Here is a 15,343-nt window from a genome sequence, read left to right as displayed (position 1 = left end):
GGCAGAAGTCTAAGCTGACAGCTGGGCAGAAGTAAGCCAGCCAATGGAGTTGAGGATGAGCAGAGGCCCTGGGCAGAGAGGCAGCACATGCAAAAGACTGAAGCAAGACAGCGCAGGAACACAAAGTAGTGGGTGCTGCAGAGGACCAAGGAGCTCCACGGGAGGCAGGGAGCATCAGGCAAGCAGGGCCAGACCACCGAGAACCTAAAAGCCACACGGAGGAGAGCGAGTCTGGTCTTCAAGGCAATAGGGGAGCCACCCTGAGTGGTTTAAGCAGTGAAGGGACCTAACTGATATTGTGTTTTTTTGGGGTTTTTTTTGTTTGGTTTTTTTTTTTTTTTTGAAACGGAGTATCGCTCTGTCGCCCAGGCTGGAGTGCAGTGGCCCGATCTCTGCTCACTGCAAGCTCCGCCTCCCGGGTTCACGCCATTCTCCTGCCTCAGCCTTCCGAGTAGCTGGAACTACAGGCGCCTGGCACTGCACCAGGCTAATTTTTTGTATTTTTAGTAGAGACGGGGTTTCACCGTGTTAGCCAGGATGATCTCAATCTCCTGACCTCGTGATCCGCCCACCTCGGCCTCCCGAAGTGCTGGGATTACAGGCGTGAGCCACCGCGCCCAGCCCTAACTGATATTTTGTTAAGATTCCTCGGGCCTGTATACAGAGCGGGTTCACAGGGGCTCAGAGTGGAGAGAGGGAGGACAAGCAGGAGGCCAGGGCGCTGCTTCAAGCTGCAGAAGTGCTGGCCTCAGCGGACCGACTTTCACCCGTCTGGGAGACAGAGTCACGTGCAGGGGTGTAGCAGGCGTGTGGATATGCTGGTCTGGAGCCCAGGGTCCAGTGCTCTAGCAGCCTCAGGAGACAGGCAGAAACTGACACAAGAAGAGGGGAACTGTCCTAGGGCACAGGTGCAGGGTAGAAGACGTCTAGAAACCATCCTTCAGCCTTGAAGGGAGGAACTGGCAAGAGCCTGAGAGCCAGAGACAACAGAGCAAAAGGAACCGAGTGTTCCCAGAAGGCAGTAGCCTGCAGTGACAGGGCAAGATACAGAAAGAAAAAGTATCTATTGCATTTATCAACCAGGAGAATGGTTTCAGCCAAAGAGGGTCACTGGCTTCCTGGGCAAGAAAAGTGCCTGTGGAGGAGGCATGGAAACGGGTCCTGATGTTCTGGGGAGTGAGTGGGAGGCAGACGAAGAGCTTCAGCTGTGGGGGAGGAGGAACGGTGGCGACCCAGGGAAATGCCTGCAGGGCGGAAAGGGAGTACTTTTTGTTTTTCTTCTCATAGAAGAGAGAGGTGTTTGCCTTGGAAAATTGGAAGGATACCTTTTCCACTGAAAGGCAGAGAAAGAGGGAAAGGAGAACTATGGATCATGATGAGGACGTAGGTCTGGCAGCAGGAAGGAGAAGGTGCCTGTGTGCTGGCTTCTTCAGAAGTGCTCTGGCCTCGGTCCATTGTACCACGGGATGCCACGTGGGGTGGGCTCAGGCATCACCTTGCCCGCACTGAACTCCTGGTGCTGTCACGGCATGTGCAGAAGACCTGGCTAAGTTATTTAACTTCTCACTGCCTCTGTTTCATTATTTGCAACATGGCAAAAATAAAAATAGTATCTACCCTATAGGGCTGCTGAGAAGATGAAGGAGGCATTCAGTCAGTACTCCAGACTTAAAATCTCACCATCCTGCCCCTCTCTATGTCCATCACAGCCATCATAACCTTGGATTATTGCGACAGTGACCAAGAGGGCTTGTGTTTCTTAGCTCTTCCTGATTTAATTCAATTAACAACAAGGCCATCTTCAGGCCTTCCCAGCTCAGGAATGTCTCCCTTTCACCTGATAAAGTCAAAGCCTTTCACAAACTGGTCTCACACGCCATAACAATTATACACACATATGTAAAAATACACCTCAAACTGCACACTCATCAGCATATAAATCCGTGCTAGGCTGACATGTGCAGGCGCCACACCCTCCCACCCCTGGGCCACGTGCAGGTTGTTCCCACTGACTGGAGTCACCTACTTTTCTACCCTCTGAAGTTGTTTTTCATTTTTCAAGGTCACACCTCAAACCCCTCCTCTGGAGAGGAACCTTGTCTGATTTCTTCAGCACCCCCTGGATTCTTCTGCACTGCGAGTCCCACAGTTTTCCTTGGCTGTCTCAGGGGCTCTAGCTGGATTATGCATTTATTAAGGGTAGGCAGTCACGAGTGCACTGGGAATGAGTCACTTTTCTCCCCTAATCTCTGAATGAGGGGTCACCCAGGAGATGGACCCCAGCAGCAAATGTCATGAGGGAAAATGCTCTGCGTGTGGCAATTTTGGAACTAGGGAGGACACCAAGGTTAGTGCCCAATAAGTCTGCAAAGCCCAAGTACTGAAATGAGTCCAGTCTGGAAGGTAAGGACACCTCAGCTTCTGCAGATTTCCCCCTAAAACGGGATGTTAATAGCATCACTTCTCCAATGACCCAAAATTTAACTACAAAATTTACATTTAAAGAAACTGCAGGCCGGGGACGGTGGCTCACGCAGGTAATTCCAGCACTTTGGGAGGCCGAGGCAGGCGGATCACTTGAGGTCAGGAGTTCGAGACCAGACTGGCCAACAGGGTGAAACCCCGTTTCTACTAAAAATACAAAAATTAGCCAGGTGTGGTGGCATGTGCCAGTAATCCCAGCCACTTGGGAGGCTGAGGCAGGAAGATCACTTGAACCCGGTACGCAGAGGTTGCAGTGAGCCAAGATTGCGCCACTGCATTCCAGCCTGGGCAAGAGAGTGAGACTCTGTCTCAAAAAAAAAAAAAGAAAAAAGAAAAAGAAAAAAAGAAACGTGCTTTGCTCTGCATCTCGTAAAAACTCCTTAACAAGTCTAAAGCAAAAAGTATACATATATCCTGGTATCAAAAATAAATAGGCAGGGGCTGAGTGTGGTATCTCACACCTGCAATCCCAATACTTTGGGAGGCCGAGGAACACAGATAGCTTGAGGTCAGGAGTTCGAGAACAGCCTGGCCAACATGGTGAAATCCTGTCTCTACTAAAAAAAATACAAAAATTAGTCCGGCGTGGTGGTGTACCTATAGTCCCAGCTACTTGGTAGGCTGAGGCAGGGGAATTGCTTGAACCTGGAAGGGAGAGGCTACAGTGAGCTGAGATCATGCCACTGCACTCCAGCCTGGGCAACAGAGCAAGACTCCATCTCAAACAAACAAACAAACAAAAACCCCAAATAAATAAATAAATAGGCAGGGTGTGGTGGCACACATCTGTAATCCCAGCACTTTGGGAGGCCAAGATGGGCTTAAGCCCAGCCTGGGCAACACGGTGAAACTCAGTCTCTATTTAAAAATAAATAAATAAATAAAACACATAAATAAAATGAAAATAAATGATTACATCTTGGACAAGTAGTTGGTAACTTTCGTGGAGAGTTTTCTTTTCCAATAATTCCTCTACCACATTATACAGATATTCTGGGAGGACATTTGCTATGTGGGCTACAGATGACATCTTTTCTTTTCTTTTCTTTTTTTTTTGAGACAGAGTCTTGCTCTGTTGCCCTGGCTGGAGTGCAGTGGCATGGTATCGGCTCACTGCAACCTCCGCCTCCTGGGTTCAAGCAATTCTCTTGCTTCCTGAGTAGCTGGAACTACAGGTGCCCACCACCACATCCAGCTAATTTTTGTACTTTTAGTAGAGATGGGATTTCACTACATTGGCCAGGCTGGTCTCTAACTCCTGACCTCAACTGATCCACCTGCTTCAACCTCCCAAAGTGCTGGGATTACAGGCAGGAGCCACCATGCCCGGCTGACATCTTTTCTTAAAACAGGAGCCTTGGGGTTTTCCTACTGAAGCATCGTTTCTTAGAACTATTTTAGATCTTCGAAGTTGTGAATCAGTGAGACTTTAAATTTAAGCAATGTAGAGTCACTTAGAATATTTACTTTTTCAAGAAAGAATTTATCCCTCTCTAATGACACAGGGAGATGAGTTTATGCTAATGGCTTGTGAGACCTCAGAATTAAATTCTGCTCTAAACAAACAAAAAGGACTATTCACATATTTCTAGAGAAGAGTCAAGGCACGGTGGGAATGTGCGGCTGGCTCCTGCACCGTTATACACAGCGGGCCTCTCTACGTGCCGCATCCACACAGCTCGCAAGGTCAACACCACAGCCTTCTGAAAGTGCATGCTGCTGCCCAAAGAGGGCCAGTAAAAAACGGAGAAAATTCAAGTGAAGCAGTGTCAAAATCCACTGGTTTCCAAACAGTCCTTCTCTACTCCAGTGGCTCGACTTGAACATATCTAAGATCCAATTTTCCTGTGTCAAACAGGAGTATTTATTCATGGCCAATGTAGTTGTTAACAGTACAGCTGGAGGTTGGCCATTTACAGCTTTGCTTTCCGTTGCTGAGTGAGGGTGACTCGGGGAAAACGATCTTAGGGCCCCCATGGGTGAGCAGCGGGGACAGAGGCTTTGTGGTTCTAGGGTTTAAGGAGCTGACCACAAAGAGAACAGGCAATTCCTAGCAATAGAACCAATTTTCCTTAGAATAAGAGAGGTAAAAAAAATCTACTGATGGGTTATGATTGGGAGACTGAATAAATTTGTGTTTATTCCCCATGTTAACACAAAGAGAAGCTTGTCACGGGCACCCTTCAATCTAGGACTTCCCTTTCTAAGGCAAGTGCAAAGCATCAAGGTAAAATAATTACCTTCTCTGGCCAGATGCCCAGGTGGAAGTAAAGCCTGGCTTGGAGGAGGAGAAGCTGCACCTGGTCCGGGTACATTGCCAGATAGAGATCCAGCGAGTCTCTCAGGAGCTGGTATGACTGGTCGATGCCTTCCCTAGCAGAGGAAAAACAATCTTTGTCTTATCCTGCTTGTTTTTTCAGCAAAGACTCTCTTTTTCCAGGCCCAGGTTTTAAATAGAATTGACACAAATCCCAAACGTTTTCTGATTCTGGTATTTCTCCTCTGTTCAACAGAGATACAATACTCTTAAGAAAAAAAAAATACAATAAATATAAATCTTGTACCCTACTTTGGTGATGGGTACTAAATGAAAATCAGAAGCATTTTTACTAAGCAATCACAGCAATAACACTGTACATAATTAAAAATGAATTCTGAAGGCCAGGCACAGTGGCTCATGCCTGTAATCCCAGCACTTTGGGAGGCCAAGGCAGGCGGGTCACCTGACCAAAATGGAGCAACCCTGTCTCTACTAAAAATACAAAAATTAGCCGAGCGTGGTGGCACATGCCTGTAATCGCAGCTACTCGGGAAGCTGAGGCAGGAGAATCACTTGAACCCAGGAGGCAGAGGTTGCGGTGAGCTGAGATCATGCCATTGCACTCCAGCCTGGGCAACAAGAGCGAAACACTGTCTCAAAAAAAAAAAAAAAGAATTATGAGTAGGCAGTGCAGAGAGGATATTTTTGGCCAGTGAAACTACTCTGTGTGATACTATAAAGGGGGATACATGTCATTATGTGTTTGTGCAAACACACAGAATATATGACACCAAGAGTGAATCCTCATGGAAACTGGACTTTTCCATGAGGATGATAATGATGTGTCAGTGCAGGTTCACTGGCTGCAACAAATGCACCGCTCTGGTGCAGATGCTGACGGTGACGGAGGCTGTGTATGTGTAGGGCAGGGAGGATATGGGAACTCTCTGTACTTTCTGCTCCATTTTGCAGTTGGCCTAAAACTGCTCTAAAAAAGTCTATTAAAAAAAGAATCATGTCATTAGACAGAAAACTATTACTATAATATACAGCCTACAACTTTCTACTTTCCCTATAGGACAAATTTCTTTGGACTTAGAAACAAGACAGTTTCATATTTTTGTTTTCTTATCTAATGATAGGAAGGTATAAATTAAAAGACAGCAAAGCATTTGGATACAAGAAGATCTTGCCCTTGAAAAATAATATTTCCCAGTCTAAGATATTCTTGTTACTGAAGAATGCTTTCAGTACTCGCAAAGAGAACTTGTCAGTGCCTACTGCAAAGATCTCAAAGAAAAGTCACTTGGCACATCTCAAACACAATTCAAGCTTCTAAAGACATGTGCTCTGCAGAAGTACTAGCAAACCAAGAAAACCTTACCGCTTCCCCAGGCTTAACAGGTTTCCCACCATTCTCTGTAACACCTTCTTGACATTGACCACACCATACAGTGCCGCAGTCACGTGCTGGCCGATCAAGTACTCGCATTCTTTCACTGTCAGCTGCTTGCCTTTCCCAAAAGCATCTATGTAGATGTAGTCAAAGATGTCCAGGGTTGCCCTATCCAAAGAGCCAAATATCAGATGAGAGCTGAACAACTCATTATTTTAAGTCTCCACAATAAATAGCTCAAATCATGGGCTGAAGGTTGAGACCATAACATTTCTACTTAAAATATGAATGTCTTGTCCGAGTTTAAAATCTGACCCCTTTGTGCAAGCTCTGCTCTGTCAAGACCACAGCACACTGACATTTAAGAAACAGCACCAATGTATGTCATCTAATAGCAACTCACTGCCAGGAGTATCTACAAGTTCGGCTAAGATAATGATTCATGGAATGCCTGAGGCAGTCTGTTAATTCCATAGATTAGCAGCAGGTAACAATCTGTGGATCCTGGGCCCTGGATGATCTGATGAAAGTTACAGCACCTCAGCCGGGCGCGGTGGCTCACGCCTGTAATCCCAGCACTTTGGGAGGCTGAGGCGGGCAGATCAAACGGTCAGGAGATCGTGATTAACATCCTGGCTAACACAGTGAAACCCCGTCTCTACTAAAAATACAAAAAAATTAGCCAGGTGTGGTGGCATGCGCTTGTAGTCCCAGCTATTCGGGAGGCTGAGGGGCAGGAGAATGGCTGAGATCACGCCACTGCACTCCAGCCTGGGCAACAGAGCAAGACTCTGTCTCAAAAAAAAGAAAGTTACAGCACCTCACACCAGAAGGATTCGGCCATCAGTTCTGCTGATACGCTGAGGTGGTCAGAGACCTGCTGAGCCCATCACAGCCTTGGGCTGGGAACCCTGCGCTAGAGCACAGAGAGCTGCGCCCCTCGCCTCGATCACACAGCTCCTCTTGCAGGTCTGCCTTCTGCGACCTGCACTAGCACACTGGGGTTGGCCCTTGCTGAGCACAATGCTGAGCAGTGGTCACATGATGCAAGCTCTCACCGCACTGCCAGGCCCACTCTCTGCGAGGACTCATGGACAGGATTCATTCAGGTGGCTCTGTTTCAGGGATACTTGTGTTTCTTATGAGCTATTGTTTCATCTTGTATTTCAAGCCCACTACAAATTTCTTCCTTGAGTCATATTTATAACCTACCCTTAGCAATGATATAAGAATTATATGGCTGGGTGCGGTGGCTCACGCCTGTAATCCCAGCACTTTGGGAGGCTGAGGCAGGCAGATCACGAGGTCAAGAGATCGAGACCATCCTGGCCAACATGGTGAAACCCCATCTCTACTAAAAATACAAAAATTAGCCGGGCGTGGTGCTATGTGCCTGAAATCTCAGCTACTTGGGAGGCTGAGGCAGGAGAATCACTTGAACCCAGGAGGCAGAGGTTACAGTGAACTGAGATCGCACCACTGCACTCCAGCCTGGGCGACAGAGTGAGACTCCATCTCAAAAAAATAAAAAACAAAAACAAAATAAATAAACCTATGAGGAAAGTACAAAAACAAAATAAGAATTACATAAATGTTCTAGAAACAAGGAACTCTTCAACTGTTTTTATGAGGCTAGAACTTCCTAAGGACAAATGTACAAAAATTTCTAGGCCAAGATAATTTATGAGCTACCATAAATGCAAAAATGCTGGATAAAATATGAGTAAATCAAATGCAGCAATGTATTTTACAAATAAGTGATTAAGTTAGATGTGCTGCAACAATGGAAAGAGAGTTAAACATGCAAAAATCTATTTTGTAACAGATGCTGGGAAGGTTGTGGAGAAAAAGGAATGCTTATACACTGTTAGTGGGAGTGTAAATCAGTTCAACCATTGTGGAAGAGAGTGTGATGATTCCTCAAAGGTCTGAAGACAGCTAAACCATTTGATCCAGCAATCCCATTACTGCGTATATACCCAAAGGAATATAAGTCATTCTATTATAAAGTCACATGCACACATATGTTCATTGAAGCACTATTCACAATAGCAAAGACATGGAATCAACCTAAATGCCCATCAGCGATAGAGTGGATAAAGAAAATATGATACATATATACTACGGAATATTATGCAGCCACAAAAAAGAACAAGATCATGTCCTTTGCAGGGATGTGGATGGAGCTAGAGCCATCATCCTTAGCAAACTAACACAGGAACAGAAAACCAAATACTGCATGCTCTCACTTATAAGTGGGAACTAAGTGATGAGAACACACGGATTCAGAGTGGAACAACACACATTGGGGCCTATCGGAGGGTGGGCGGTGGGAGAGGATCAGGAAAAATAACTAATGGGAACTAGGCTTAATACCTGCATGAAATAATCTGCACAACAAACCCCCATAACACAAGTTTACCTATGTAACAAACTTGCCCATGGACACCAGAACTCAAAAGTTAAAAAAGAGAAATTCTGGCCGGGTGCGGTGGCTCAAGCCTGTAATCCCAGCACTTTGGGAGGCCAAGACGGGCGGATCACGAGGTCAGGAGATCGAGACCATCCTGGCTAACACGGTGAAACCCCGTCTCTACTAAAAATACAAAAACTAGCCGGGCGAGGTGGCGGGCGCCTGTAGTCCCAGCTACTCGGGAGGCTGAGGCAGGAGAATGGCGTAAACCCGGGAGGCGGAGCTTGCAGTGAGCTGAGATCTGGCCACTGCACTCCAGTCTGGGTGACAGAGCGAGACTCCGCCTCAAAAAAAAAAAAAAAGAGAGAAATTCTATTACGACAACAAAAAAATCTATTTCTAAACATATAAACTAAAAGAGAAAAACCTTATATGTGTAGACACAGAAAAAGAATTCTGAAAATACAAAAAAAACTAATGCCTAGCTATTAAGAAAACTTAGCAAAGTAGGAATGTAGATGGTAGCTTTCATAATCCCTAACTGCTCCCAACAGCATGACTGAGGGTGAATTTTTGTTTTCTTTTTCTGATACAGGGTCTTGCTATGTTGCCCAAGCTGGCCTTGAACTACTGGGCTCAATCAATCCTCCCACCTCACCCTTCCAAGCAGCTGGGACTACAGGCGTGCGTCACCGTGCCTGGCTTTGAAATTTTAAAAGCATTCCATTTAAAGTCATACCCAAGGCAAGAGTCCCTGCTATCTTTGTTTTTATTCAACTTTGTACAAAAAGATCTAGCTAGCAGAGTAATGCAAGAAAAAGAAACAAATATATAGGAGTTATAAAAAGAAGAAACCAAACTGTCACTATTCACAGATACTATGATTATCCACAGAGAAAAGCCAGGAATGGACAAATTATTAGCACTAATGATTTATTCAGCCAAGGCACTGAAAATCAAAACTGTATCTAGATAGCAAGCACATCTCTGCATACCATTAATACTTAAAAAACGTAATCTTAAAGATTACCATTTACAACTGCAAAAAAAAAAAAAAAAAAAAAAAGAAAAAAAATGGAAGGTACCTAACAATAAATCTAACAAGATGTTAGCTTGATGAAGAAAAAGATAAAATCTTTTTAAGGCCAGTAATGACAACCTAAACAAACAGAGTGGTCCATGTTCATAATAAGACTGATAGTGAGACACTGGCAATGTCCTTCTGTTAATCTAGAACTCCAATTCAAAGTAATCCCTGGCTCCAATCAACAGACACAAAGGGGTTCCAAAAAACCTGACAAAATTGATTCTAAATCTATAGAGAGCAAAAGCTAGAAACAGCCAAGGCAATTTTGAAGAACTAGCTGGAGTCTCATCCTTCCAGACATCAGGGATAATTATAAAGTTGCAGTGCTTAAGAAAATATGGGGCCGGGCGCGGTGGCTCAAGCCTGTAATCCCAGCACTTTGGGAGGCCGAGACGGGCGGATCACGAGGTCAGGAGATCGAGACCATCCTGGCTAACACGGTGAAACCCCGTCTCTACTAAAAATACAAAAAAACTAGCCGGGCGAGGTGGCGGGCGCCTGTAGTCCCAGCTACTCGGGAGGCTGAGGCAGGAGAATGGCGTAAACCGGGAGGCGGAGCTTGCAGTGAGCTGAGATCTGGCCACTGCACTCCAGTCCGGGAGACAGAGCGAGACTCCGCCTCAAAAAAAAAAAAAAAAAAAAAAAAAAAAAAGAAAATATGGTCCTGGTACAGGGACAGAGCAAAGTGGCCAAAGGCAAAGAGCAGAGAAAAAGAGAGAAAGGGCCGTATAGCCCAGCAGCTCCTGCCATGTCCCTGAGGGCTGAGTCCCTTATGGGGCTCAGTGCTAGTTTCTGTCACATGTCTGGGGGGTATTAAATTATTTCCTTGTTCATTTGCATTACAGTATATGTCCACTGTAGCCCAAGAAGGAAAAATGTTGTTACCTGCATACAATCCTACCCTGTAGTAAGTTATCGTGGCAAATGACATGGTAATTGGTGTTTTAAATGTTTTATATTGTACAGAAATCTTTGGTGGATTATTACATAGGCATTTAAGAATATTTTGGAGATACTTGGGAAGATCGGTTGGGTTATTTGGGGAAAGGGAATGGGACGAAAAATCATTTTTTTCCACTTAAAATAATGGAAATTGGGTCCCCACTATCCAAAAATTAAACCATTCAGTACATCCTCAGAAACACATTATCTGGAACACAAGGGAAGCCTGCACAGTTATTTAATGCAACATACAGAAGTAATGAACCATAAACATTTTCATGGAAATAAACATGGCCAGGCACGGTGGCTCATGCCTATAATCTCAACACTTTGGGAGGCTGACGCAGGCCGATCACTTGAGCTCAGGAGTTCAAGACTAGCCTGGGCAACATGGCGAGACCCCGTCTCTACAAAAAAATTAGCCAGGTTGTGGTGGTGCATGCCTGTGGTCCCAGCTACTAGGGAGGCTGAGGTGGGAGGATGGCTTGAGTCCAGGAGATGGAAGGTGCAGTAAGCCAAGATTGTGCCAATGCACCCCAGCCTGGACGGCACAGCCAGACCCTGTCTCAAAAAAAAAAAAAGAAAAAAGAAATAATAAACACTTTCAAACTGGTGGTTAGCTCTGGAGAGGAGAAAGGGATGAGGAAGAGTACCTGGGAGGCTTCAACTAAATATGTAATGTTTTATTTCTTAAACTAAGAAGTAGGAACAGAGATCAACTGTACCGTTTTGCTATGCCACATCAGAAACTCTCCTGGGTATATAATATACTGGATGATCTCATTTAATCTTCGAAGCTGCTTTATAAAAAACATTAATCCATTTTACCAAGGAAGAAACTGAGGCCTCCTCAGAGGAAGGCAAAGTTTGAACCCAGTTTGACTTCAAAGCTCTGGTACTTTCTATCACACAATTCATCACTAAAGGGTATCAGAGTTAATCATTAAGACAGAGTTTCAAAGATCAGGACATAGGTAAATAACTTTTTTCTTTTCCCCTAAATTGTAGACTTAATAAGAATATATTTCCATCTGTTGAACTATTTCTTTCAGAAAAGCTAGACTATAACTGAAAAGGAGCTTTTTGCCCTACAGAGCACTAGGTTTAAAAAAGAACAAAACAGAACTCAGTAACCAGGTCTCTAAAATTCTCATCAGTCACCAACCTTGCCTGAAGGGGAACACGGCCACCCTGTTCAATCTCCCCGGCTTTCTTTCCCTCCCTTCCTCTCTTCCTCTCCCACTCATGTGGGACAAAGGGGGAGATTTTACAGAAGAATAAAAAGAAATAATTTCTTTAACAACTCTTTGATCTGATCTGCTTTGAAACAAAGGGACTCTGAGAACCACATAAGACCCTGAAGTCAGAGTCTTATTTTTTAAAACTACACTTTTTGAGATAACTGTAGATTCACACATGCAGTTTTAATAAATACAGAAAGATCCAGAGTACCCTTTTCCCAGTCTCCCCTGATGGTACCATCCTAACTGTTATAGTATAAATAACACAACCAGAATACTGACACTGATACAGCCAGGAAACTAAACAGTTCCATCACCACCCTAGTCCCATTTTTAACCTGTGTGGTAACACCCAACTTGATGTTGAAAATCAGACTGCCTCTCAGCACAGAGGGATCGAATCTTCAGGACCACAGATAATGAGTCACGGATGCTCACCCTTCTGCGCCTTGGCACCACCTTAGTAAGAAGTGACTTGGGAAGTTGACAGGCTCCAGCGGGACTCCCAACTGCCGAGCAATTGTCAAATAGAGCAGAGACATGCTGATTGGGATTCCTGTTCTGCGAATCAAAACCTAAAGCAGAAAAAATGCTTTTACTTCACTGCGATGAAGTATACATTCTCATTCTTTCAATACACATTCTCATTAGGCACCTATTTTGCATTGGGCATAAGGCTCATTTGTGAGGCTTAAGTGAGTATTTCACTTATTTAGGTCAGGGGTCGGTAAACTATAGTCCATGGCAATTCCGGTCCACCGGCTATTTTTGTATAGCTTGTGTGAGAAAAAGTTTTGTTTTTCAATGTTTGAAAAAATAGTTAATACTATTCAAAGACATATGAAAGTAACACGAAATTCGAATTTCAATGACCATATATACAGTTTTGTTGGACACAGCCACACTCAGTTGTTTTTACATTATCTGTGCCTCCTTTTACACCACAGTGGCAGAACTTGGTGGTTAACAACAGAGACCACATGGCCCTCAAAGCTGAAATAATTTTTTTTGTTGTTTTTTTGAGATGGAATCCCGCTCTGTTGCCCAGACTGGAGTGCAATGGCGCAGTCTCGGCTCACTGCAACCTGCCATGTTCAAGCGATTCTCTTGCCTCTGCCTCCCAAGTAGCTGGGATTACAGGCGACCACCACCATGCCTGGCTAATTTTTTTGTATTTTTAGTAGAAACGGGGTTTCATGTTGGCCAGGCTGGTCTCGAACTCCTGACCTCAGGTGATCCGGCCACCTTGGCCTCCCACACTGCTGGGATTGCAGCGTGAGCCACCACACCTGGCCAAAGCTGAAATACATTACTGCCGGCCTTTTATAGGAAAAGATGGAATCAGAGCCCTGATTTAGGCCCTCCTTCTTCCAGAAAGAATTTAAAACTGTTTCAAGGAAAAGCGTGTACAATATAGCAAAATAAAAGTAGCAGATAGGGCAACAAAATAAATATGAAAATAGAACTAGGCAGAAAGCAAATAAAAAATAAATATAACAGATGCAAACTTGACACAGCTGGGCCACAAGTTTCCCCAAATGGCTAGAGGCCAGTGCAAAAAGAGGGCCCTGAGTAGTTCCACAGTTTAGTGTTCATGAGCTACAAACTGACCAAACAGAGTCAGAGAATATCTACTTTTAGTCAAAAATCTATCTCAAGGGTTTGCATATGGAGGATACTCCATGAGAAAACAGATAAACTCCACAACAATATCCTTATAGCAGAAGGAAAAATAAGTTTCATTGAGCACTCAGAGATGGAAGGCATGGTACTGGCCTTCAAGAATGTACGGTCTATCAGACAGAAGCTTAAAAAAATACATATAGGATGGGCACAGTGGCTCACACCTATAATCCCAGCGCTTTGGGAGGCTAAGGTGGGAGGATCACTTGAGACCATGGTTTGAGACCAGTCTGGGCAACACAGCAAGACCTCATCTGTACAAAAAATAAAAAATTAGCCGGTATGGTGGCACATAGTCTGAGCTGCTCAGGAGGGTGACGCGGCAGGATCGCTTGAACCCAGGAGCTTAAGGCTGCAGCAAGCTATGACTGCACCACTGCATTCCAGCCTGAGCAACAGAGCAAGACCCTGTCTCTAAAAAAAGAAAATAAAATTACTATACCTATATTACTATAACCATATATTACTATGGTAATATACTATGTACCTATATTTACCTGATGCATATATAAGTTTAGGGCATTATAGTAATCCATTCGATTCCCCTTGAACTTCAGTTGGTCATAAAGGACATAGTTCATGGCATCCAGCACCTGGCTCTGGAGTTCTATTTCCATTATCATGGATGATTCACCTGAAACACAGAGATCTACTCTGGACCCAAGCACAAATAAGGTTGTGACAGGTGCCCCAAACTACCCACAAGATGAAGACATTGGTAATGGCCTAGCAATATTAATCAAGTGTTGCCAATCTAGGAAGCAGAAGGCAGTATGTATTTGAACTGTTTTAGGTTCAACACTTCAACCAAGTAAACAACGTGGTCACATCATTTTATCACTTTTTCGTGACATAATGGGAGCACGCTAACAAATCTCTCAAATTAACCAATTCCTCCAGATTTTCTTTCATAAATACAGCTGGATCCAAAGCAATGCCACACCTGCCTTGAAGGCCAAGCTGGGGTGGCGACTGTTTATGCCCCGAAGAGTTTTACAAACGAGCTCTACGATGCTGTCAATTTGGGCCTGGATGTCTTTGAGGCTGATATCGGAGAGAGGATTGCAGTACTGGTCAATATATACAGCACCTGAAAACGAACAAGAATTACCGAATAAATTCTTATGTTACCCTTTTCTTATTAGTTTGGCATTTTACCGTGGACATCCCGGGACATGGCTCTTTACACCATCCCACTGGATAAGCTTCATGTTTTGGCCGCGGCCCTTGCTGCTAACATACTGAGAAGGAGCAACAAACATTTTCATAACAAAGTAGCTTACACTTTAAAAAAAATAAATACACAAACCAAACTTCTCTCAGAAGTCATGGACTAAAAAACTGCATGGTATGTGGCACAGTCTCATATTCTATTACAAAGAAAAGTAAATGACATCAAGGAGATCTTTTCAAGCTACTTCTCTCTCCCTAGCTCTTATAGGTTCCAAATCCAACAACTCTGAAAACTTAATGGTATAAGGCAGTTCCTTTAGAAAAAAATTCTGGCCGGGCATGGTGGCTCAAGCCTGTAATCCCAGCACTTTGGGAGGCCGAGACGGGCGGATCACGAGGTCAGGAGATCGAGACCATCCTCGCTAACACGGTGAAACCCCGTTTCTACTAAAAAATACAAAAAACTAGCCGGGCGAGGTGGCGGGCGCCTGTAGTCCCAGCTACTCGGGAGGCTGAGGCAGGAGAATGGCGTAAACCCGGGAGGCGGAGCTTGCAGTGAGCTGAGATCCGGCCACTGCACTCCAGCCTGGGCGTCAGAGCGAGACTCCGTCTCAAAAAAAAAAAAAAGAAAAAAATTCTGAAAGCCCTCCATGACAGATGTGCC

The 15,343-nt window shown here is 44.5% G+C and overlaps 1 protein-coding gene across 3 annotated transcripts in view; it reads right to left on the bottom strand.

Annotated features, from left to right (window-relative positions):
- Positions 1–15,343, bottom strand: part of FBXO21 (F-box protein 21) — a 49,644-nt gene that overhangs the window by 18,234 nt on the left and 16,067 nt on the right. For all 3 annotated transcript variants that reach the window (XM_033220452.1, XM_033220449.1, XM_033220450.1), the window contains exons 5-9: positions 14,450–14,596; positions 14,004–14,140; positions 12,262–12,398; positions 6,129–6,308; positions 4,725–4,857 (exon numbers count right to left, since the gene is read on the bottom strand). In XM_033220452.1, the coding sequence (XP_033076343.1) occupies positions 4,725–4,857; positions 6,129–6,308; positions 12,262–12,398; positions 14,004–14,140; positions 14,450–14,596 (734 nt within the window). The remainder of the gene's footprint in view (positions 1–4,724; positions 4,858–6,128; positions 6,309–12,261; positions 12,399–14,003; positions 14,141–14,449; positions 14,597–15,343) is intronic.

This window comes from Trachypithecus francoisi, unplaced genomic scaffold (assembly GCF_009764315.1).
Source record: "Trachypithecus francoisi isolate TF-2019V2 unplaced genomic scaffold, Tfra_2.0 Lachesis_group11, whole genome shotgun sequence".
Taxonomy (NCBI): Eukaryota; Metazoa; Chordata; class Mammalia; order Primates; family Cercopithecidae; genus Trachypithecus; species Trachypithecus francoisi.
The sequence above is the reverse complement of the archived record's forward strand: the minus strand, read 5'-3'. Positions and strand labels throughout refer to the sequence as shown.